Source organism: Mobula birostris, chromosome 2 (genome assembly GCF_030028105.1).
Source record: "Mobula birostris isolate sMobBir1 chromosome 2, sMobBir1.hap1, whole genome shotgun sequence".
In the NCBI taxonomy this organism is placed as follows: Eukaryota; Metazoa; Chordata; class Chondrichthyes; order Myliobatiformes; family Myliobatidae; genus Mobula; species Mobula birostris.
In genome coordinates, this window is record NC_092371.1 from 89144487 (window position 1) to 89170635 (window position 26149).

Sequence of the window (26149 nt, forward strand, 5' to 3'; positions counted from 1 at the left end):
GACCATTGAAAGGTGCAGATTTTCCCCCAAGCCTCCTCTGAAAGTACCAACCCCGCTTCTTTCTCCCACTTCTCTTTAATATACAATGTGTTTACATTTTTTGCATGGGAGAGTGCATTATATAATGGAGAAACTGATTTACTAGGTATTGAACTGCAAGCCGAATTCAGAATCCTGAAAAATTCTAATTCTACTGTTGATAGGTCTATATATCTACAACTCTGTTAACATAGTTTCGTACTTGAAGGTACCTAAAAAAAGTCATTATGTTCTAGGCCATGTTTGTCCTGCAGGATTTGGAAACTTTGTAATACTCTTTTATCTATAAATGAGAGGTAGGTTGTAAAACCTTTCTTTATCCATAATTCAAATCTTTTATCTCCTCTGTTGGGAAGGAATTCGGTGTCATACGCACACCATCTGAAGAGTTTTAACATGTTATTAATTCCACACAAATTAACCACCTTCTGCCATACTTTTAATGTAAGATTTATCCAACTGTTTTTAAATTTTTCCAATTGGGCCATTAATCCTTTGTCAGCTATTGAGGCCTGTAGAGGAAAACTGTTAACTAATCCAAATAAACAGGAATTCTGCAGATGCTGGAATTTCAAGCAACACACACAAAAGTTGCTGGTGAACGCAGCAGGCCAGGCAGCATCTCTAGGAAGAGGTGCAGTCGACGTTTCAGGCCGAGACCCTTCGTCAGGACTCACGAAGGGTCCTGACGAAGGGTCTCGGCCTGAAACGTCGACTGCACCTCTTCCTAGAGACGCTGCCTGGCCTGCTGCGTTCACCAGCAACTTTTATGTGTGTTGGTTGAACTAATCCAAATTGTATTTCCTTCCATCTAGCCTTATATTCCCTATTACACCAATATAACAGAGGGGTTATCTGTGAGGCATAAAAATAATTTCTCAGGCAAGGAAGAACCATACCTCCTCCTTCCTTCCCTAACTGTAAGGTGTTATATCGAATTCTAGGTTTCTTTCCTTGCCAAATGAAGCGGGAAATCCATTTGTCCCATTCCCTGAATTGATTATCATCCACCTCCACAGGTAAAGTACGGAAAAGGTACAGTAACCGAGGAAGAATATTCATTTTTATAGTATTTATCCTTGAATTTAAACTTAAAAAGGGGATAAGATTCCATCTATGCATATCTGCTTTTATCTCTGAGATTAATGGTCCATAATTTACCTGTGACAGCGTTGAAAGATCCTTCGGCAGGGATATTCCTAAATATTTTAATGATTTAGCTTCCCACTTAAGATCGTATGTATCCTGCAATTTTTTGGATGGTGTACAAGTTAGGGACATAACCTGTGTTTTCTTTACATTTATTTTATAACCTGATATTTTCCCAAAGTCATCCAACAGTGTAAACAAACCTATAAACGATTTTTCTGGTTCAATCAGATAGACCAAAACAACATCTGCGAATAACGCCATTTTCTGTTCAATCCCTGCCATCTTGATACCTTTTACGATTTCTCTCTGTCTTATTAGTTGGGCAAGCGGTTCAATATATAGCGCAAAAAGGAGAGGAGAAATTGGGCATCCCTGTCTAGTGGCTCTCTCTAAGATGAAGGAGTCAGAGAGGTCCCCATTTATCTTAATTCGGGCTGTAGGGCTGTCATATAGAGTCTGAATTACTTTAATAAACTTTTCTTGAAAGCCGAATCTTCCTAACACTCTGTATAGGAATGCCCAACTAACCGAATCAAAAGCTTTCTCAGCGTCCAATCCTACTACCATTGTCTCTGTCTCGTTCTTATTAACCTGTTCTAATATGTGCAGAGTTCTCCTTATGTTGTCCTGTGTTTGTCTTTGTTGAATAAATCCAATCTGGTCTAAGTGAATTAGGCCAGGTAAAAGCTTTTCCAATCTGCGCGCTATTGTCCGCCTTTTACATTGCAATTCAACCCACTGATTGCTGTTTTGCCCCGTCATCAGCATGTTATTGCTGGGAGTCTCACTACACATTGCTGCTGTTTGTAAACCGACTATCTCATCTTCAGCACTCACTCCTGTTCCCATCCACCTGCCAAAATAGCTTAAACCCTCCCTCCCAAGCAACTCTGGCCAACCTGCCTGCAAGGATATTGGACCCTCTTGGGTTCAGGAGTAACATATCCCTTTTGTACAGGTCACACATTCCCCAGAAGAGATCTCAATGATCCATAAATCTGAACTCCTGCCCCCTGTACCCTGCACCAGTTCCTCAGCCATGCATTCGCCTGCCAAATCATCCTATTCTTACACTCACTGGCAGGTGGCACAGGCAGCAGTCCAGAGGTTACCACCCTGGAGGTCCTGTTTCTCAGCTTTCTACCACGGTCCCTAAAATCTTTCTTCAGGACCTTCTTACCTTGTCTACCTATATCATTAGTGCCAATATGTACCAAGACTTCTGGCTGCTCACCCTTGCCCTCGAGGATGCCATGGAACTGATCTGAGACATCCCTGACCCTGGCACCAGGGAGGCCACATACCATCCTGGTGTCTCTATCACATCCACAGACCCTCGTCTCTGTTCCTCTGACTGTGGAATCTCCTGTCAACACCACAGTCCTCTTCACCTCTCTGCTCTTCTGAGCCTCAGCACCAGAGACCCGGTCACTGTGGCTCCCCCTGTAGGTTGTTCCCCCTCAATAGTATTGAGAGTTGTGTAATTATTATTGAGGAGAATTGCCACAGGTGTACTCTGCACTGGCACATTTTCCCTTCTCCTGACAGTCACCCAGTTTCTTGACTCTTGTAACCCAGGGGTGAATACCTCCCCGTAGCTCCTGTCTGTCACCTCCTCATTCTCTTGTGTGAGTTGAATATCATTGAGCTGCATCTCCAGTTCCTTAATACAGTACGTTCTCCAGGGAGTTGCACCTCAGTGCACCTGGTGCAGATATGTTTATCAGGGAGACTGTCGATCTCCCAGACTTCCCGCTTCCCAAACACAGTATACAATACTGCCCCTAGAGCCATTCTCACTACTATGTCCTAGCAGATGAGGATGAACAAATTAAAACAGAGACTAAGATACAAGATACTTTCCCTCACTCAAACATGGACCTGACTAATGTAGCCCTTTTTGTGCACTACCTCTTGCTCCCAGTTCCTGTACTCAATGCTTTAATTTATGGAGGCCAATATGCCAAAAGCTCCCTTTTGGTTTAAACTTTAATTCCAGTCTTCAAACTTTTATTGGAAGAATTTCTCATTTAGCATAGCTGTTTGCAGAGGATCGTTCACAGTCCAGAATGGAGAAGCAAAATGTGTGAAGTACAGAGGACTGCTGGACATTTTAAAGTTTTGGTTTTACTGAGTGGAGGTGTAGATTCTACTGCTTGCAAAGGCTCTGAACCACGATCAGGTTAACGCTCTCCACAGAGTGGTTTCATGCGAAAAGAGGGAGCTCTGCACCTGGGAAGCCCAGCGCCGTCACTCACAGCAAGCTGGCTAAACGCTTTCATCAAGGGTTTCGGCCCGAAACGTTGACTGATCGTTTCCACGGATGCTGCCCGATCTGCTGAGTTCCTCCAGCGTGTCGTGAGTGTTGCTTTGACCCCAGCATCTGCAGAGTATTTACCCAGCCCTAGCAGAGGTCAAACGGCCGCATGCGCACTTGCCACATTTTCACAATCGATCTAATGCAGTTCAACTCTCTTTTAGTATAAACCTTAATTCAAATGTTTAAAGTCTTCAATCACAATCCTGTGTGTTTTACAATCAGAACCACTTAGAGGCTGATTCTATGGAAATAGATTTGAACAGAGACGCACGGCTGGTGTTGGTGTGAGTTCCTCAGTTGCTTCTGATGGAGGAGGAAGATCTGTGAGCGGTGCTCACACTCTGCGATCGGAATTGCACTGGTCTCCGAGGCACATGGAACGTGTAACGTTTCTGAGGGCGTCTGATATGGAGCTCATGATTTTCTCAGTCAGAGTTTAAATCTGACATGAAGTTTTAGAAAAGATAGAAGAAGAGGTAAAATGGGGGTGGTGGGGGGTGCGAATTGCACTACCAGTCAGGGACAATATCACAGCTGCACTCAGGGGAGACAAAATGGAAGGGTCAGACACTGAGTCTATTGGGGTGGAACTCAGGAATAGGATGCGTGTAATCACACAAATAGGATTGTACTACAACCACCACCCCCCCCCCCCCCCGCTCAATAGCCACCGGGTCATCGAGGAACAGATAGGTGATCAGGTTAAGGAAATGTATGTAAAAAAAATAAGAGTTGTGGTCATGGGGGATTTCAATTTCCCCAATATAAACTGGGACCTTAGTGTAAGGGGTTTGGATGGGGCTGAGTTTAAGTGTATCCAGGAAGGTTTCTTAAACCAATATGCAGAGAGTCCAATGAAAACAGAGGCTGTGCTGGACATGGTGCTGCGTAACAAGCCCAGCCAGGTGACTGACCATCTAGTGAGTGAACAGTTAGGGAACAGTGACCATAACTCCTTATTTTTCAGTGTAGCTATAGATAAGGATACGTATGGTATTTGTGGGAGAGTTTTAAATTGGCGTAGGACAAATCACAAAGGCATTGGGCAGGAACTAAGAAGTGTTGATTGGGAACATCTTTTTCTGGTAAGTCCACATCAGACATGTGGAGGGTGTTTAAAGATCAATTGCATAGGCTACAGGAAAGGTATGTTTCTGTTAGAAGGAAGGACGGGGATGAAAGACAAAAGAACCCTGATTGTTCAGAAGGTGATGAATTTAGTCAAGAAGGAAAAGGAAAAATGTGTAACTTTTCGGAAGTTAGGATCAAACAAAGCACAAGAGTATAAAGAAGCCAGAAGTGAACTAAAGAAGGGAATTAGGAAAGCCAGGAGGGGCCATGAAAAGACCTTGGCAAGTCCCAAGAGGTCAAGGAGGAGAAGGTATTGGGTCTCGTAAGGTGCATGTCCCTAGGGCCTGATGGGATTACCCCAGGTTATTGAAGGAGGCAAGAGAGAAGATTGCTGAGTCCTTTGTGTCCTTGCTAGGCACAGGTGAGGTCCCAGAGGACTGGAGAGTGGCTAATGTTGTACCACTATTTAAGAAGGGAACAAGGGAAAATCCTGGAACTATAGACTGGTGAGTCTCATGTCAGTTATAGGGAAATTGCTGGAGAAAATTTTTAGGGATCAGATATATGAACATTTGAGAACCCTTGGCCTAATTAGGGAGAGCCAGCATGACTTTGTTGCCGGGTAGGTCGTGTCATACCAACCTGATTTGAGTTTTTTGATAAGGTGACAAGAGAGATTGATATGGGTAGGGCAGTGGATGTTGTCTATAAGGTGTTTGACAAAGTCCCTCATGGGAGGCTAATCCAAAAGATTAAGAAGCATAGAAGATAGTTTTGTGGTTGAAGAGACTTAATGGAACTGGAGGTCTGTAATTAGTAATGTTCCACAGGGATCTGTGCTGGGACCTCTGCTGTTTGTAAGGTATATAAATGACCTGGATAAAAATATAGATGGGCAGGTTAGTAAATTTGCAGTTGATACCAAGATTGGTAGAGTTGTGGATAGTGCAGAAGACTGGCAAAGAATACAGCACGATATGGACCAGTTGCAAATGCGGGCTAAGAAATGGCAGATAAATGTGAGATGTAGCACCTTGGTAGGGAAAATACAAGGAGGCAGTTCACCGTTAAGGGCAAGATCCTGAACAGTGTTGCTGAGCAGAGAGATCTTGGGGTCCAAGTTCATAGCTCCTTGAAAGTGGGTGCACAGGACGATGAGATGGTTAAGAAGGCTTTTATTTGTGAAGGCATTGAGTTCAAAAGTTGGGGATTATATTGCAGCTTAGGCCACATCTGGAGTATAGTGTACAGTTCTGATTGCCCCACTATAGGAAGGATGTCGAGGCTTTGGAGAGGGTGCAGAAGAGGTTTACCAGGATGCTGCCTGGTTTAGAGGGCATGTGCTATCATGAGTAGATTGGAATGTAGAACAGAACATTACAGCACAGTACAGGCCCTCTGAGCAGCGATGTTGTGCTGACCTTTTAGCCTACACTAAGAGCCATACATACACCCATAAGGGGTGTATGGGGTGTCAGGGAGGGGTAGCACCTCCGGTGGGGGAGCATGTCGCGTCCTTTTCAAGGTGGTTAGTCCACCTCTGGTCCCCACCTGGCACTCAGCTTTCACCTGTGGCTCCTCGTAGCTGTTTGCATGCGACAGCGGCCACACCCCGGGCAACGGCTTCGACAAGCCGGCTAAACCAGGTGAGGGTAGCCGACGGGTCTCAAACCCTCGGTGAGATAGGGATTTGTCTATCACAGCATGTGAAGACAGACTCCAGCGGATTGAGCGGACGAGACCAGTGGAGGGTCCAACGGTCAAGAAGACGGTCTTTGCAAACGTCGTGGAATGCGTAGAGCACAACAAGACACAGAAGTTGTCCTGGTCATCCACTGTGCCTAGTCCCATCTCCAGCCGTCTCGACTCTGTCTTGCCACTGGATCCAGTTGGAATTGAGAAGAGAGAGTGAGTCTGACGCTGCGCAACTCTCCCTCACTTAAATCCAAATCAAGCGCGAGTCTCGACACCATCACCCGCTTGATGGCGCAGTGACATCAGCGCCGGACTCCAGGAGCGAAAGTTCCCGAGTTCAAATCTAGTCGAGCCGCTCCATCTTAGCTAGCAACTCGACCCAGCATGGATAGAAAGCGTAAAAAAGGTACTAATGGTGTCGAGGTCTTCATCGATAACGATGGACGGACCTTAAGAGCAATCTAACTCTTCCCTCCTACATAGTCCTCCATTTTTCTTTCATCCACGCATCTGCCTGTACCACCACTGGTGGCAGCGTGTTCTGCACACCCACTGCTCTCTGTGTAAAAGCCTACTTCGGATATACCCTTATACTTTCCTCCATCACCTTAAAATTATTCCCCCTATTTCCACCCTGGGGAAAAGTCTCTGACTGTCCACTCTATCAATGCCTTATCATCTTGTCCCTGTCTATCAAATCACCTCTCATCCTCCTTCTCTTAGCTTGCTCAACCTTTAGACATGCTCTCTAATCTAGGCAGTATCCTGGTAAATCTCCTCTGCAGCCTCTCTAAAGCTTTCACATCTTTCCTATAATGAAGTGACCAGAACTGAACACAACATTCCCAGGATGGTTAAACCAGTGATTTTATAGAGCTGCAGCGTTACATCACAGCTTCTCAACTAATTCCTCCAACTAACAAAGGCCAACCCACCATATATCTTTTAACCACCCTCCTGTGGCAATTTGAGGGAATCTATGGACATTGTCAGCAAGATTATTCTGTTGCTCAACACTGCTAAGAATCCAGCCTTTAACACTGCACTTGGCCTTAAAATTCAACTTTCCAAAGTGCACTGCTTCATACTTTTCTAGATTGAACTTCATTCCGGCTCTGCATTCTGTCAAGTCCTACAACAACCATCGACACCAAAGACAACACCACCAGTCTTTGTGTCTTTGGCAAATTTACTAACGCACCCTTCCACTTCCTCATCAAAGTCATTTATAAAAATCTTTGGATTTCTGTGCTCAGGATGATAAGTTCGGTCAGTAGATATATACAAAACTTCATACAGAAGGCCATTCAGTCAATCGAGTCTATGCCAGCTCTCAGAGGCATCTCATTCTCCGTAAACCTCCTCCATCTCTGAGGCCCAACAACTCCCTCGAGCTCCACCTCTCACCCACACACTAGGGATAATTTACAATTAACCCACCAGCCTGCGTCTTTGGGAGGAAACTGGAGCCTCCATGTCGTGGAATGGAGTATGTGAAAACTCTGCACAGTCAGCACCTAAGATGAGGATCGAACCTGGGTGTCCGGAGCTGTGAGCAGGGGCTTTACTCAGTCCAGCAGGTATTTTTGGATATGAAGGGAAAAGGCAGGATTGCAGCAAAGTGAGGCTGAGGTAGCTGGACAGAGCAGGCACTGGGAGATGAATGGCCTCATCCTGCCAGCTCTGGTCTCAAAGGGAAGGTCTGAGCCTCAAGAAAATTGGATATGTGAGAGGATTCCCGAGCTTCCAGTCCAGGTGGCTGAGGCAGCGGAAGGGCCAGGGTCTTTAAGCAAACATAGACCAACGAAACTTGTGCCCGGTCCATCCTTGTTCAGTTAAATCCCATCGAAAGTGAAAGTCTTTTATCTTAAAGCAGACAGAACCACCTATTCATTACTAAAGTTTGAATTTTTGGCCTTTTGGGTGTCTTTCAAATCTATAGACGTGTTCCTCTCCTTCATAGTGGGTAATGGTTCACTGTCGGGCTGTGAACCTCTCCAGAGGCTGGTGGAACATTTTCACTTTCCATTGTAACCACCTACTGACTTCCCATCCATCATCTCACCACGGTGAACTACCACGTACCCCTCGACTCTGAGAACAGAACAAACACTGTATGAGGTTGCGCCTGACCTACAGATCACAGGCCGGTGTTACAATATTGTTCCTTCTGCGTTTATAACCGGAAAGAGGTGGTTGATAATTGCTTAACCAGTACCCATAACACGGGTATTCACAAAAAAAACCCTTTCTTTTATTGTTTACTGTAAGAATGAACATTTTGCACGTTAAACCACAGTCTAACCCCAAAGGAAAGTACGCCCTGCAGCACTTGATACACCGTGTTCCCCTGTGCAGGGCTGGGGCTGGGGCTGTCAAAACTGATGTTCAAGCTGCAGTCGGTTCTGGGAACGGTCAGCAGATGGACATTGTGAAAGGTGGGTGGCTGGGGGTTTCTCTAATGGAGGGGTCAACTGCAAAGGGCATTTTCACTGACTTGTGAGAAGTAGTAACAGGAACAGGAGATGGCACTAGCCTCAACATGGCCAAAATGGTCCCCTCTTCTCTAGTAATAGGTCCACAAAGGGGCCATCATGTTTATTGGGCTTTAATATGATCTCAGGAATGGGAGGTGGTAGATCCTCCCACAGTCTGGTCCTCTCCAGGGTTAGTCCAGCCCACATTAGGTGTTCACCAAGCCTAGGCGTCCCCAGGTATCAGCATACCACACAAAGCCCAGGGACTTGACCGCCAGTGCTATGGAGCATTGCCATTGCCCTCACCAGGCTTACCCAAGGGACATGGCGCTGACACTCTACCTCACTGTCCCCTCTTCCCCAGCAGCGGCTGGGGAGGGAGGTTGAATGGATCAGAGGGAGAGTTAGTTCCAGGTTCAGGCTGATGTAGTGTTCACTTTGAGAGCTGTGTGTGAGGAGGGAGCTGCTTCACCCAGGACAGGCAGCCAGCCAGGGTTACCATGGGCAAACCTGCCAATGCACAGTCCTGGCACCATTGTGGATGATTTAAATATCCTCATTTGTAACAATGTGGTCAGTGAATACGTCAACAGAGATTGCTGCTGTCTTTATATCTCATCACAACTGCATCCTCAACTCTCATTCTCCATCATAAACTCCCGCAGAGTGTGTGTGTGTATGTGAGTGTGTGTGTATGAGTGTGTGTGTATCAGTGTGTATGTGAGTGACTGTGTGTATGTATCAGTTTGTATGTGAGATTGTGAGTCAGTGTGTGTATGACTGTTAGTGTGTGCATGTGTCAGCATGTATGTGAGGGTATGACTTTGAGTTAATCAGCAGGTATGTGTAAATCATTGTGTATGTTTGAGTCAATATGTGCGTGGCAGTGTGTCTGCCTTCATTGTAGTGTGGTCCAGTGTGTGTTTGTGTATGTGAGAGAATCTGTGTTAGTCTGAGTGTGAATCATTGCCTATGTGTGATGCACTGTGTGTGTGTGTGTGTGTGTGTGTGTGTGTGTGTGTATGACTTTGTGCTAGTCAGTGTCAGGCATCCCACCTCTCCCGGAAGTTGTGGGAGTCTTCCACATATTGATAGTGGCTCCCTGATGCCCGCAAATTATATACAATATCTCGGAAATTGATTTTTTGGGAGCGAGACAGCGCGTGTGAGAGGGCGAGAGGGCATGAGAGAGAGAGAGCGCACGCCATGGCAGAGTGTTCCAAAAAAAGAAAATACAAGACGTAGATCACCCCAGACTACACTAAAGTGCACCCCTGCCTAATAGGGGTCAAAAATAATGGCAGTGTTGCTCGCTGCACTGTTTGCAACAGTGACTTTTCTATTGTCCATAAGACTGTAAAAGACATGTTGAGGTGAGTTTAACAGGTGTCATTCGTTCATTAGCATAGCTAACGTTGTTAAAACTACCTGGCTTGCTGCTAAGGAGCTACTGTATTGCAGACATCCCACCCCTCCCGGAAGTTCCGGGAGTCTCCCACAAATTGATGGTGCTACCTCCCTGAAATGAGTTTTTGCAGGGTGGGATGTCTGCAGTGTGTATGTGTGATTCAGTGTGTGAGTGTGTGTGTGTGTGTGTGTGTGTGTGTGTGTGTGTGTGTGTGTGTGTGTGTACGTGTACATGATGTGGACAAAATGCTGGAGCAACTCAGCAGGTCAGGCAGCACCTATGGAAGGGTATAGGGTCTTATGAAGACTCCTGATGGGTGGTTTCAGCTGAAATTTCAGTTTATTCCTGCCTGAGTGCTAAGTTCCTCCAGCACTTTGGTGCTACATTGTAGAAGGTTCTTGTGCATGGTTAGTACAATTCACAAACTTTCCCATCTTCTGCAGACTGTGATGAATTTGCAGAGAGAGAATTCTGCAAATCTCAAGGGTGAATCGTACTGATCAGTTCAATCACTTTAATCGATTCCCCTGGTAGTGTTCGTGACTGTAGGGAAGTTCCATTTTTCAGAATCTGCTCTTTCTGTCTGCCCATTGATAGTCCATAAATACAGTGTATTATCTTTTGTGCAAGGGAGCACTCCATTCAGTTTCAGTGCTTGTGCTGCATGTAATACACCACATTCTGCAGCAGTGTGTGTGAGGGGAGTTCTGAGGCCTTTGAATCTTGTTGGAGACAATGTTATTTACATCCAGCCAAACCACACGGCCCAAACAGTGCAAATCTGAGGTGGTCCAACTGCACAATGCTCTGGTTGAAATGTACCTTGAACGTTTTTTCCATTCTTCATCAGTGTGAGAAACAAGTAAGAAGCAATGCAAAGATTGTTAGTTTTATTGCCAGTGATCTTTGTTCTATCCTCCCAGCTCTTGACATAACTGCTTGCTATCTGCTCTGCAATAATACTTCCATTAGATGCCCCCACTACTGTCTTGTTCCAGAGAGAATGCCTCCAACTACTCTCTCTCCCCAGTGAAGTCCCAAAGCCCTGAATAATTCCTGCAAAGTTTTAAGACCATAACGCCTTAAGACATAAGAGTAGAACCAGGCAATTCAGCACCAAGTCTGCTCACCATTCCATCAGGGCTGATTTATTATCCCTCTCAACCCCATTCTCCTGCCTTCTCTCCATAAACTACAACACTCTCACTAACTAAGAACCTGCTCTAAATATACCCAAAGACTTGGCCTCTACAAATGTCTGTGGCAATGAATTCCACATGTAATGGTTTCTTTGTAATGTTTCACTGCTAATGCTAATGTAATGGCTTCTCTGTAATGTTCACTGCTGAGGTAATGGTTTCTCTGTAGCAGCAATGTTTGGGTTATGGTTGGAGATAGCAGGACTGTGGTTACGCATGTTAGCCAATCAGAGATTGTTCTTTTGTCTTGTGAATCTGGAAAGATGTTTTTTCGCAGTCTTTTGTTGAGGAGAGAGAAAGAGGGAGGATGCGTGTGGAGAGCTGGTAGACCACTGGATGGAGTGGACTGGGATCTGAGGGTCTGAAGGTCTGTGATACTTGGAGGAGACCAACGGTGGAAGAATGGCTACTGAGTGAGTTCCATCATGACTTTGACTTGACTTGGGCCCCTTTTTTTATTTTCATTACAATTAAGATTAAGATTCATAAAGTTCAATCATTTAATTGCATGTGGTGTACTGTCTGATATTTTGCGTTGTGGGTTTGCAACTGGGGGTACATTACAACACAGCATCCACACAAACATGATTACCCAGTCTGGTGGGGTTGAAGGCTGATTCCCCTCGACGAACACGAGCTGGGCGAGTACGAGGCTTACGCACAGATTCACCACCTTTGGCTAAAGAAATTCCTCATCATCTTAGTTATAAGTGGACTTCCTTCTATTCTGAGGCTGTCCTCTGGAACTAGACTCACCAAATATAGGAAATATCCTCTCCACATCCACTCTATCTGTGTCCTCTAGTCCTAGACTCACCCACTATAAGAAACATCCTCTCCACTCTATCTGTGTCCTCTGACTCTAGTGTTACATGCTCAAGGAGATCTGTTTTTTTTGTGAGAATGATGTAATGGTCTTTTGGAGGTCACCTGATGTGATTTTCCCGCCGATGTGAGGTCACGTGATGACATGTGCCCCGTGATTATATAAGGGTCGACTCAGGTGATGCAGTAGGTTTTTTAAGTTTGTAGATTTCCAGGTAGAACGTGTTGTGCCTCCGTTTCTGTTGCGTGTTTGTTTTTGTGACGCAGCTTCATTTTTAAAATGGAAGATGCGTGCTCTTACAAGGTGCTGTATTTGAAGTGGAAATATGTGGCTGGAAGTGCCAATTTACTCAATTCTGACAGTTTTGAAGGGAGAGTGAAGAATTCATCGAAGTGAAGGACCGAGGGAAGTCGGCATTGTTTGGCAGTTTAATAAAGGATCGACCTTATTGAGTCTTCGTTGAAGAGAACCTGCATTGAGATAACTCTTGCAATAGCGCAATGAGTTCATGCAACAAGGCTCTCTCTCTCTAAAGGAATTTAAGGTCAGTTGATTTAGACTGTTTATTTTCGGCATTGGGAATCCTGTGGACGGAACCAGCAGTAAAGGTGCATCGGTGAAGAAATCTTTCTCCAGAGAAGTCTCTCCCAATTGAATGTGTAAAACTGTTGGACTTTTGAAGTTATCACTTTAAGAACTATATCTGACTGTATCGCTTTAAGAACTGTTTTCACATTTAACGCTTTAAGAACCAGAGCCGAGTGGAGTCGATGAACGGCTGCGTACCTGTTTAACCTCCGGTTAAAGTTTTCCTTTGTTTTTTTTTACCTTATTGTTTATATGTGTTTAATAAATATTTGGTTGTTTTCATAAAACCTGTCTCGATTAATATTCATTGTTACATAACACTAGACTCGCCCACTATAAGAAACATCCTCTCCATATCCATTCTATCTATGTCCCCTGGTCCTAGACTCCCCCACTATAGGAAACATCCTCCCCACATCCACTCTATCTGTGCCCTCTGGTCCTAGGCTCACCCACTATGGGAAACATCCTCTCCACATCCACTCTATTAGGCCTTTCAATATTCAATAAGTTTCAATTGGATGAGAGGCATTGATCGTGTGGATAGTCAGAGGCTTTTTCCCAGGGCTGAAATGGCTGCCACAAGAGGACACAGGTTTAAGGTGCTGGGGAGTAGGTACAGAGGAGATGTCGGGTAAGTTTTTACGCAGAGAGTGGTGAGTGCATGGAATGGGCTGCCGGCAACGGTGGTGGAGGCGGATACAATAGGGTCTTTTAAGAGACTTTTAGATAGGTACATGGAGCTTTGAAAAATAGAGGGCCATGGATAACCCTAGTAATTTTAAGGTAGGGACATGTTCGGCACAACTTTGTGGACCGAAGAGCCTGTATTGTGCTGTAGGTTTTCTATGTTTCTATGAGACTCTCCCTCATTCTTCTGAACTCCAGTGAGTACAGACCCAAAGCTATGAAGCGTTCCTCATACCTTAGCCCTTTCATTTTCGGAATCATTCTTGTAAACCTTCTATGGACCCTTTCCAGTGCCTGAGATATGAGACCCATAAGTCTCAACATTACATTCTTGCTTTTGTATTCTAGTCCTCTCAGAATGAATGCAAACATTGCATTTGCCTTCCTTACCATCTACTCAACCGACAAGTTAGCCTTTAGGGAATCCTGCACAAGAACTTCCAAGTCCCTTTGCACTTCGTACTTTTGAATTTTCTCCCCCTTTAGAAAATAGTCTACACTTTTATTTCTTTACCAAAGTGCATGACCATACACTTCTTGAAGCTATAGTCCAGCTGCCATTTTATTGCCCACTCTCCTAATCTGTCCAAGTCCTTCTGCAGCCTTTCTGCTTTCTCAGCACTGCCTATTCCTCCACTTGTTTTGTATCGTCCACAAACATGGCCACAAAACCATCAATTCTGCCATCTCGATTGTTAACATATATTAACATTCATGTCTTCTGCAAAGGCTTCATGTTTACCCCAGCATGTGTTGCCAGAATGGACTTGAGTCCTCCAGCTATGGCTGGAGCAAAACTTTACAAGGTTGTGTCACCTCCTTGTTCACTTCCATGTTCTGGTAATCTGTGCCTCAGATTACAAAGTCCATGATCTCTTGTGCTTCTGAAATACTTCCTCAACCTAACCGAGCACCAGGCTTTGGCTGATGGCTCTGACCAAAGCCACGCAGAGCTGCTGGCTGATGCAGGTGCGATGAGCCCTCCTGCTCAGGTACGGACTCTTCCTATACTGTGCACATCTGAACAAGAGTCAGTGAGAGGGCGGGAGTGAACAAGAGGTGGTCACAGGCAGAACTGAATCAAAGACATTTATACGGGTTGATGGATAGAGAAGGTTTGGAAGGATAAGGGTCAAATGTAGGCTAGTTGACATTTGAGTTGGCATGGAAGGGTTGGACAAAGGACCTGGTTCCATCCCCTATGGCTCCAATCAGCCACTGGTGTTGCGATGAAATTCTTTCAGAAAAGCATCTGTGCTTCAACAAAATTATTCTAGTGTTTCTGACTGTGCAGAGTGCTGGTGTTAGTGGGAGTACTTTAGATAATGTGAATGTCCAGTGGAAAGCAGTGACCTTTACACGTCCCTGGAGTATAAAATTACCTCTTTATTTACTTATGGGAGAAAGAAATGCGAGACATGAAGCATTCGAATGTGAGGTCTGACAGTCGGTGTTAAATCAAATGGAGAAATGCCAGCACAATGTCGGAGAGCTCACCAACTCATTAAAAACGTGGCTTACAGATGAATTTGCTTCCTTAAATAGGCTAGGTAGCATCAATCAAAAAATAAAATTAAATAATTGGGCACTGGCAGGAATTGAATATTAAAAGCTATGAAAGATGGTTAAAAAAGACCCTGGTCAACAAAACAAACACATTTGGCATTTTATACACAAACGTACTCTCCTCTCTAAACAGTTACCCAAAATCAGATACAAAAAAAATACTCTCTTCTCTATAAAGTAAATCACAGAATAAGTTTCCAACACATAAAGCTTCTGGAATTGTCAACACTTCTAAAACATTTAGTAAAACTACAAAAAATGAAATCCTAAATATTTGCTTTCTTCACAGACTGCTTCACATTTAAAAGTTTAATGTCTTTGCCAGTCGAACTTGTCATTATTCAAGTGGTCAGAATGGAAAAAGGCCTCAATCATGTCTGTTGGTCACAATTGCAGTGTAGACCATGTACTCAGTGTCCGGTGCTGTCCAGCAGGGCAGGGGGAGGGGGACCGTTACATTGTAAGTGCACAATTTCTGGAATTAACCATAAGACCAGCTCAGCACAGTAGCAGTTGAGATCTAACCGTGGGACAAAGAAAATGTTTCCACTGTCGGACAGAATTAGATTGTCACCCAGTTATTTTAATTTTTATACTTTTGTTTTGCAAATGGATGGGATTGGAATCCTTCAGAAAGATGAGAACCCCAGGCCTGTGAGGGCTTCTTGACTTCAAGTGCTTGGCTGTTGTCTCAACGCCCTCAGTGTTACCAGAAGTGACGGTTATCCCTCTGTGAAGTCCATGTAACGGTGCTCGCAGTGAGCTCAGGTGAGGTAGAGAGGCTTGTCCCTCGGTAACATGCTAAATGAATAGAAAACAGAGTTCCTTTAGTGATCTGGAGCAGTCTGAGCTCACACCCACTTCGCAATTGTAGTGCAGGTATTCAACGATCAGCAACTTCCTGGAATACAATTCTAGCTTTAACCAAACTACTAACAAACCTTCTGTCTGTGCCACGGCAAGAGTTCGCAGACTGCTCACAATGGGCTTTCATTATTTATACTGTAACACCATAAGATTTAGGAGCAGAATTAGGCCATTTGGCCCATCAAGTCTGCCCCGCCATTTCATTATGGCTGATCCATTTTTCCTCTCAGTCCCAGTCTCCTACCTTCTCCCTGTATCCCTTCATGCCCTGACCAATCAAGAATCTATCATCCTCTGCCTTAAGCATACATAAAGGCTTGGCCTCAGCTGCCAGTGGCAAAGAATTCTACACATTCACCACTCTCTAGCTAAAGAAATTCCTTCTCATGTCCGTTGTAAAAGGACACCCCTCTATTCTGAGGCTGTGTCCTCTGGTCTTTGTCATGGTCCGGTCCGTGAAGTCCGTATTCCAGTTCACAGTCCAGTCCATCGACCCTTGCTCTGGGTTTTCCTGTCTATCCTGTTTCTGTTCTTGTTGAGCTATAATTGAGGCAGCTGATGCTCATTGGGGCTGGCTGCATAAATACCTTCAGAGACCAGGGCGTGCGTGCTGGATTGTTCTTGTCCTTACTCCTTGTATCCCTTCCTCTGCCTTCTGTTTCCTGGCCTGAAGCCCTGCCTTGTCTTGCAGGTAACTCTCGCCTCGCCTGAAGTTCTGTCTTGCCTTGCATTGCCTGAAGCCTAGCCTTGCCTTGTCTTGCTGTCTTGTCCTGGAGCCACCCCGTACCTAGCTCTCTTCCTGACCCTTGCCTCTGTTGGGTAAGCCAGGCTGTCTTGCCGTTACCTGTGGTTGGTTCTGTCCCTTCCTGTCCCTTGTCTCCATCGGGTGGAGAACCACGCTCTGCACAGGAGTACCGCGCCCTGCCCAGGAAGAGACTCCAGCCTCCTGCCTAGCCTCAAGCCTGAAGACTCCAGCCTCTGGCCTAGCCTCAAGCCTGAAGACTCCAGCCTCCTGCCTAGCCTCAAGCCTGAAGACTCCAACCTCCTGCCAAGCCTCACCTCAGGTCTCTGGCCTCTAGTCTCAAGCCTGAAGACTCTAGCCTCCTGCCAAGCCTCACCTCAAGTCTCCAGCCTCCTGCCTCCTGCCAAGCCTCACCTCAGGTCTCTGGCCTCTAGCCTCAAGCCTGAAGACTCCAGCCTAAGGTATCTGGCCTCTAGCCTCAAGCCAGAAGACTCCAGCCTCCTGCCTCCTGCCAAGCCTCGCCTCAGGTCTCTGGCCTCTAGCCTCAAGCCTGAAGACTCCAGCCTCCTGCCTTCTGCCAAGCCTCGCCTCAAGTCTCTGGCCTCTAGCCTCAAGTCTCCAGCTTCCTGCCTCCTGCCAAGCCTTGCCTCAAGTCTCTGGCCTCTAGCCTCAAGTCTCCAGCCTCCTGCCAAGCCTTGTCTCAAGTCTCTAGCCTCAAGCCTGAAGACTCCAGCCTCCTGCCTCCTGCCAAGCCTCACCTCAGGTCTCTGGCCTCAAGCCTGAAGACTCCAGCCTTCAGCCTCCTGCCAAGCCTCGTCTCAAGTCTCTAGCCTCAAGCCTGAAGACTCCAGCCTTCAGCCTCCTGCCAAGCCTCGTCTCAAGTCTCTAGCCTCAAGCCTGAAGACTCCAGCCTCCTGCCAAGCCTCGCCTCAGGTCTCTGGCCTCTAGCCTCAAGCCTGAAGACTCCAGCCTCCTGCCAAGCCTCACCTCAAGTCTCTGGCCTCTAGCCTCAAGTCTGCAGCCTCCTGCCAAGCCTTGCCTCAAGTCTCTGGCCTCTAGCCTCAAGTCTCCAGCCTCCTGCCTCCTGCCAAGCCTTGCCTCAAGTCTCTAGCCTCAAGCCTGAAGACTCCAGCCTCCTGCCAAGCCTCGCCTCTGGCCTCTAGCCTCAAGCCTGAAGACTCCAGCCTCCTACCTAGCCTCAAGCCTGAAGACTCCAGCCTCCGGCCTAGCCTCAAGCCTGAAGACTCCAGCCTCCTGCCAAGCCTCGCCTCTGACCTCTAGCCTCAAGCCTGAAGACTCCAGCCTCCTGCCTCCTGCCAAGCCTCGCCTCAGGTCTCTGGCCTCTAGCCTCAAGCCTGAAGACTCCAGCCTCCTGCCTCCTGCCAAGCCTCGCCTCAGGTCTCTGGCCTCTAGCCTCAAGCCTGAAGACTCCAGCCTCCTGCCTCCTGCCAAGCCTCGCCTCAAGTCTCTAGCCTCAAGCCTTAAGACTCCAGCCTCATCCTGCCTGCCAGCCAAGCCTTGTCCTTGCCTTGTTCTAGGGCCCGAGCCAGTGGCAAGACCCAGGTACTGGGTCCTTGTCCAGTCTCTGGCTCGGAGTCCAAGCCCGGGCTCCTAGCTCTCTGGTTCAGTCGTGTTCTGGGTTCCCAGTTTTCATGTCCATGTCTTTGCCCTCGCCCTGTGTCCTAGTCCTGTCCCTAGTACTTCAGTGCCTGTGTCTTGCACTTGGGTCCGTTCCCAGCCACCACCCTATGATAGTCTTAGACTCTCCCACCATAGGAAACATCCTCTCCACATCCACTCTATCAAGGCCTTTCACCATTCCTTAGAGATCAATGAGGTCACCCCTCATTCTTCTGAATTCTAGTGAATACAGGCCCAGAGCCACCAAACACTCTTCATATGAGAAGCCACTCAATCCTGGAATCATTTTCATGAACCTCCTATGAACCCTCTCCAGTTTCAGCACATCCTTTCCAAGATAGAGGCCCAAAACTACTCACAATACTCCAAGATAGGCCTCACCTGTGCTTTATAAAGTCTTAACATTACCTCCTTGCTTTTGTATTCCAGTCCTCTGGAAATGAATGCTGACATCGCATTTGTCTTCCTCACCACAGACTCAACCTGCACATTAACTGTTTGGAAATCCTGCACAAGGACTCCCAAATCCCTTTGCACCTCAGTTTTTTATATTTTCTCTCCATTTAGAAATGGTCAACCCTTTCATTTATTCCACCAAAGTGCATGACCGTAGACTTCCTGACATGTATTCCATCTGCCATTTCTTTTCCCATTCTCCTAATCTAAGTCCTTCCGTAGCCTCTCTGTTTTCTCAAATCTGTCTGCTCCTCTACCTATCTTCACATTATCTGCAAACTTTGCAACAAAGCCATCAATTCTATCATCCAATCATTGATATATAGCGTAAAAAGAATTGGTCACAACCTAGACTCCTGTGGAACACCACTAGTCACTGGCAGCCAACCAGAAAAGGCTCCCTTTATTCCCACTCTTTGCCTCCTGCCCATCAGCCACTGCTTTATCCATGCTAGAATCTTTCCTGTAATACCACAGGCTCCTAAGCAGCCTCACATGTGCCACCCTGCCAAGGACTTTCTGAAAATCTGAGTAACATTGCTGATTCCCCTTTGTCTATCCTGCTTGTTATTTCTTCAAAGAATTCCAACAGATCTATGAGGCAGGATTTTCCCTTGAGGAAACATGCTGACAGCAGCCTATTTTATCATGCGCATCCAAATACCCTGAGACCTCATCCTTAACCATTGACTCCAAGATCTTCTCAACCACTGAGGTCAGACTAACTGGCCTATAGTTTCCTTTCTTCTGCCTCTCACCCTTCTTGACGAGTGGAGTGACATTTGCAATTCTCCAGTCTTCTGAAACCATTCCAGAATCTAGTGATCCTTCAAAGATCATTACTAATGACCCCCCAATCTCTTCAGAACCCTGGGGTATACACCATTTGGTCCAGGTGATGTGTCTACCTTCAGACCTTTCAATTTTCCAAGAACATTTTCCCTAATAATGGTAACTTAACACACTTCATGACCCTCGACACCTGGAACTTCCACCATACTGCTAGTGTCTTCCACAGTGAAGACTGATGCAAAATCCTTACTCAGTTCGCCTGCCATTTCGGTTCTGCATCAGAGTTATAGAACACTACAGCACAGAAACAGGCCCTTTGGCCCATCTAGACCATGCCAAACTGTTATCCTGCCTAGTCTCACCGACCTACACCTGGACCATAGCCCTATATACCCCTCCCATCCACGTACCTATCCAAACCTCTCCCTAGTCCCATCGACCCACACCCGGGCCATAGCCCTACATATCCCTCCCATCCATATACCCATCCAAATTTCTCTTGAATGTTGAAATCAAACCCACATCTACCACTCCCGCTGTCAGCTCGTCCCACACTCTCACCACCCTCTGAGTGAAGAAGTTCCTCCTCAGGTTTTCCTTAAGCATTTAATCTTTCACCCTCAACCCATGACCTCTGGTTGTAGTCTCAGCCAATCTCAGTGGGAAAAGCCTGCTTGCATTTACCCTGTCTCTACCCTCATACTTCTGTATACATGCAGAGCATTCGGACTGGTTGTATCACAGCCTGGCATGGAGCAGGATTGCAAGAGGCTGCAGAGGCTTGTAGACTCATTCAATCCATCACAGGCACAGCCCTCCTCACCATGGAGAACATCTTTAAAAAGCAGTGCCTCATGAAGGCAGCATCCATCACTAAGGAGCCTCCCCACCCAGGACATGCCCTCTTCTCATTGCTACCATCAGGGAGGAGGTACAGGAGCCTGAAGATACACACTCAGTGATTTAGGGACAAGCTTCAAATTTCTGAATGGATCACGAATCCATGAACACTACCTTATTCCTCCTTTTTTTACATTTATTTATTTCGTAATTTATAGTAATTTTCATTTTTGCACTGTATAGCTGCCACAAAACCACAAATTTCACATCATATATGTGAGGGATGATAATCCCGTTGGTGGTTACCTGCAGTGACTGATGATACACTCACTGTTACAGTATTCGCCGTCCCAGTCGCTGCTCTGCACTGGAGCATTCGAGACACTGGAACCAGGAGACGCTGCACCGACTGTACTCTGAAATTCCGATGACAGGTGGGCATATCCCTGTGGGAAAAGGCATGCTTTGAGAGATTTTTGTAGATCCACAACATAATCCAGGACTCCAACTGAGTCTTTGGGAGTGTGCTATAAAAGGAACCTCTGGGAGGACCATTTTCATCCCTTACACCTTTGGGGATGAATAAGTCTGGAGATCTTTGTGGAAAGCCCACTGAATGTGTTCAGACTCTGGCCACTTTATTAGGTACTCCCACATGTATGTTGGTGGTCCTCTGCTGCTGAGTGTTGTATGTTCTGTGATGTTATAATGAGTGGCTATTTGAGTCACTGTTGTCTTCCTGTCAGTTTGAACTAGTCTGGCCATTCTCCTCTCTCATTCACGCGGTGTTTTTGCCCACAGAGCTGCCACTCACTGGATGTTTTTGTTTGTTTTTCACACATTCTCTGTAAACTCTACAGACTGTTGTGCGTGAAAATCCCAGGAGATCAGCAGTTTCTGAGATACTCAAACCACCCTGTCTGGCACCAACAATTATTTCACAGTCAAAGGCACTTAGATCTCATTTCTTCCCCACTCTGATGTTTGGTCTGAACAACAACTGAACTTCTTGACCATGTCTGCATGCTTTTAAGCATTAAGTTGCTGCCACCTGATTGGCTGATTAGATATTTGCATAAACAAGCAGGTGCGCAGGTGTACCCTGATAAAGTGGCCACTGAGTGTGTGTCCTTTCCTCTGCCATTGCCCATTTCACATCTTTTCCTCTGCTACCCTCTTGCTCTGAATAAAACTATAAAATACCCTGGTATTCTCCTTAATCCTACTTGTAAGGATATTTTGTAGTCGTTTTTAGCCCTGCTAGTTCCTTAAATTCTCTGTTGCTGCCTTCATATTCTTCAAGTGCCTTGTCTGATTTTATTGTCCTAAACCTTCACATACTTCCTTTCTCTTTTTGACGTGAGTTACAACATCTCTCAACATTCAAGGTTCCTGAACCTTGCCAGCCTTATCTTGCACCCTCATGGAAATGTGCTGGCCTTGAACTCTAACCAGCTGGCAGTTAAAGGCCTCCCACATGTCAGATGTAGATTACCCCCAATTACTGCCTAATACCTTCTTAGCACTTTTAATGAAGACTAGGGTTACTCCATATTTATCTTAAAACATGTGGTCACTACACCCAAAACAACCCCCCAGCCTCCCCACTGACACTTTGAACATTTGGCCAGGCTCATTCTCCAATGTGCCTCATTCCTTGTTAAATTATCTATCTGGTCTCTGTTCCTCACATCTCCGATGGTTTTCGAGAGTAGTCCCCTGGATCCTACCATCCAAAAGATTAGTGTGTCCACCTCCCTCTCCCCCCAATGCTACGTGGATGGTCCTTTCTTAGTCCAATTCATCTGTACAACAGGACATGGATCATCACCACCATCCCCCTCAGTGTACAACCAAAACCTCCATTATACCTTTCTGCTTGGGTGGGAAATACTCTCAGCCCCTGGGTGCGAGTTGGGCTCCCTGCTCTGGGAGTCCCTGTCCTGTGTACCCTCTGTTCTGGAACTCCTGCCCTGTGGATATTCTGTCCAGAAACCCTGCCCCATGGACCCTCTGTCCCGTGGACCCTCTGTCCTGTTGATCCTCTGCCCTGGAATTCCTGCCATGTGACTCCTTGCCCCATGGACCCTCTGTCCCATTGACCCTCAGTCCCTCTTACTGCTGGTGGAGGGTGGGGGGGAACACTCACCTGTTGTCCCGGAGGGGAGTGCAGCTGGGGCTGGACCTGCAGTGGCACCTGGTGAGTGATGACAGCTTGGCCAGGCCCCTGGGGCAGGAGGGGCTGACCGAGCTGCTGCTGCTGGTGGAGGGGAAGTTGCTGGTGGAGGGGGGGGCTGATCTGCAGGGAGGGTGGCGGGGACCCGCTCAGGGGCATCTGAGGCAACACCGACTTGGAGGCGAGGGTGCGTGAGAGCCGTTGGTGCGCAGGACCAGAATACGTCTGCATTTCGGACGGAGGGAGGAAGGAGCCGGGACCCCCATAGCCTGTGGAGGTTTGTGGATTCAGACTGTACAGTGGCTGCTTGGCGGTCAGCAGGTGAGGCTGCTGGGGTGGAAGTCCCCCTTTGGGCTCCACTGGGTCGCTGTAGCTCTGTGAAACAGACAGATAACAGGCCATCAAGCTCCTGTACACAGCTCCTCATTAACCCTCAACCCCTGCTTGCCCCACTCTCCACTCACCAAGTCCTGATCATGTAGATCTCAATCAACATGTCAACCACAAGACCATGAGACATAGGAGCAGAATTAGGTCATTCAGCCCAATGAGTGCACCGCCATTCCATCATGGCTGATTTATTATCCCTCTCAACCCCATTCTCCTGCCTTTTCCTCGTAACCTTTGATGCCCTGACTAATCAAGAACCTGTCAATGTCTGCTTTAAATATACCCACTGACTTCACCTCCACAGCCATCTGTGGCAATGAATTCCACAGATCACCACCCAATGCCTGAAGAAATTCCTCCTCATCTCTGTTCTAATTGGACATCCCTCTATTCTGAGGCTGAGTGCTCTGGTCTGAGACTCCCCCACCCCGCCGCCATAGAAAACGTTCTCTCCACATCCACTCTATTGAGGCCTTTCAGTATTTGACAGATGTCAATGAGATCACTGCACTCCTCCCCTGCATTTCTCTAAACTCAGGCCCAGACCACCAAAAGCTTCTTATATGTTAACCCTTTCATTCCCAGAATCATTCTTGTGAACCTCCTCTGGACCCTTTCCAATGCCAGCACATCGTTTCCTAGACAAGGGGCCCACCCCCTCCCACCAGCACAGACGCTGCTTGACTGGCTGAGTTGCTCCAGCTGGTTATGTGTTGCAGTGTCTGTGGTCCCTGGTGTCTCTGTTGGCCCAGTGAGTCCGTGTTTACCACTGGCCTCCCATTTCCTGTTGGCTCTTGCCCCCCCCCGTCCCTCCCTGTGCTTGCAACCTTTAAGCCATCTCTTCTGGTCTGCCTTCCTTTGCGAACATTTTCCCTGCTGCTCTCTCCTTCTCTTCTCTGTGTTTTCAAACAGGCTCTATCTGCAACTTTTCCCATTGTGATGAAAGGTCATAGCTGAGCAGCTAACTGTTCCCCCTCCAGAGATGCTGACTAACCTGATGAATGTTTCCAATATCTTGTTTTATTTCAGGATTCAAGCAGCAAACTTGGCTGTCTCTACATTCTCACAGGACAGAACTCTTTGCTAAACCATTCATCAGATTTTGCAGTAAGCCTGGTGCTGACTTCCCTGTAAGTAGACTTGACAATTTAGGCTCTACCCTGTCACAAAGTGACAGTCCCACATGGATTACTGATCATTCTTTACCTTGGACACTAAACTGGCTCTGTAAGCTGCCAGGGCTTTCAGGTATTCCTTCTTGGCTGCCTCAGTCTTCTTCTTGTAGGCCTGTGAAAGCAACAGGAAGTTCTGTCAACACCACCTTTCACTGGGACCTGCCTCGAGCCAGGTGTGGACAGATGCAGTGCTCCAAAACTTAATGACCAATTTTATGACCACATCAGGCAGGTTCTGATCACTGCAGCCCAGTGTAATGGGACTCCTCGGCATCACAGCAGGTAGCAGGGCTGATCTGTTGAGGGGTAAAGGATTAGGCAGACAAAAGGAAAGTTGGTGATGTTTGAAAATTATTTTAATTTAATACTTAATTAAGCAAAAATATATATTAGTTAATTCTACTTGTATTTAAAAAGTAATATCTATATTTATTTTTCTTTATTTAAAGATACAGTACAGTAACAGGCCCCTCCGGCCTAACAAGCCCGTGTTACACAATTACACTCAAGCGTCCAATTAACTGACTAACCAGTACGTCTTTAGACTGTGGGAGGAAACTGGAGAACCTGGAGGAAAGCCATGCATTCACAGGGTGGACGTACGAACTGCTTACAGATGACCTGAGAATCGCACTCCAAACCCTACACCCTGAGCTGTAATAGCATCATGCTAACCGCCACACTACCGTGATGCCCTGGGTTGCTGGCGCCGAACAGCGTTATGCTAACCGTTGCGTTACCAAGTCACCCTAAAATATTACGGTAATATTACTAAAATAGCTTTTAAATGTCTCTGAGTGTCACGGATACATAAAACAATATTAAAAGTCGCTTGCAGCAGACTAGCTGGGCCAGGGCTTTTCCAACTGTCTAAGGGAATAGGGATGTTTCCAGTTTGGGATCTCCTCATCGCCCAGCCAGAGGTGCTGCCACAGCTGGAGCGTGAATTCTTTAGTCAGTAGGTCCTGGGCTCCACATGTGGAGCAGGTTACAGTGGTGGGGAGCATGGGCTGTGAGTACCAATTCCGACCACCTATTTTTGCTGTGGTATTAACTGAATAATACTAAGGTTTCTCATTGTGCAGATCTCTCTGCTTAATGCTGGGAAACTCCCTGAAGATTTTGCTCCTGTGTTACAGAACATAGAACTGTACAATACTGTGCCGACCTTTTAACCTACTCCAAGGTCAATCGAACCCTTCCCTCCTACATAACCCTCTATTTTTCATCCATGTGCCTATCTAAGAGTCTGTTAAATGTCACTAATGAATCTGTCTCTACCAGCACCCCCGGCAGGGCACTCCATGCATCCACCACTGTATAAAGAACTTAATGCCCCCGTGTATTAAATGTCACTAATGAATCTGTCTCTACCAGCACCCCCGGCAGGGCACTCCATGCATCCACCACTGTATAAAGAACTTAATGCCCCCGTGTATTAGTCATTTCTACCCTGGGAAAAGTCTCTGGCAATCCATTTGATCTATGCCTCTTAGCATCTTGTACACCTCTATCAAATCACCTGTCATCCTGTTGGCCCTTTCTGTGCTGCCTGTCCTCACTCAGACGCTCCTCATGCCAGATGAAGGGTATAACTGAGCCTGCCCACCACTCTGCCATGACCAGTCAGGACTGAAGGTGTGCCAATCAATCACAGAGATGAGTTCTGTCCCTGCAAATGGTAGGGCCGCTGTTCCCCCTAAGCTGCATGGCCATGCAGTAACTGAAATGCCCCTGTATACATAGCCTTTGTTGCTGCACAGATGGTTTACAGATAGACGAGAAAAAGTTTATGAAATGTGAACGGTTTTCTTTGTTGTACTCTATTTCATTGTGCCCTTCAATTAATAAATAAAATCAAAAGTATGTGAGTTTCCACTTTTCATTCTAAATATTTTTAGTCTCCATATTACAAAAAAGAAAGTTCAAAGTGCCGTGCAGTTTTCAGGCCATGTAAAACTGTCCTGCTCAGATCAATGGTTGTCTGCACAGCTGTAAAATAAATTAGGAGGAACATTGGGTGGATCTGGGAGATCTGG

At 46.4% G+C, this 26149-nt stretch overlaps 1 protein-coding gene across 3 annotated transcripts in view; it reads right to left on the bottom strand.

Annotated features, from left to right (window-relative positions):
• Window positions 1–14831: 14831 nt before the first annotated feature.
• The window catches only part of tox2 (TOX high mobility group box family member 2), a 199863-nt gene continuing 188545 nt past the window's right edge, over window positions 14832–26149 (bottom strand). For all 3 annotated transcript variants that reach the window (XM_072244734.1, XM_072244726.1, XM_072244716.1), the window contains 4 exons: window positions 24142–24222; window positions 22519–22920; window positions 20676–20815; window positions 14832–15832 (listed from right to left, as the gene is read on the bottom strand). In XM_072244734.1, the coding sequence (XP_072100835.1) occupies window positions 15796–15832; window positions 20676–20815; window positions 22519–22920; window positions 24142–24222 (660 nt within the window). In that variant the 3' untranslated portion in view covers window positions 14832–15795. The remainder of the gene's footprint in view (window positions 15833–20675; window positions 20816–22518; window positions 22921–24141; window positions 24223–26149) is intronic.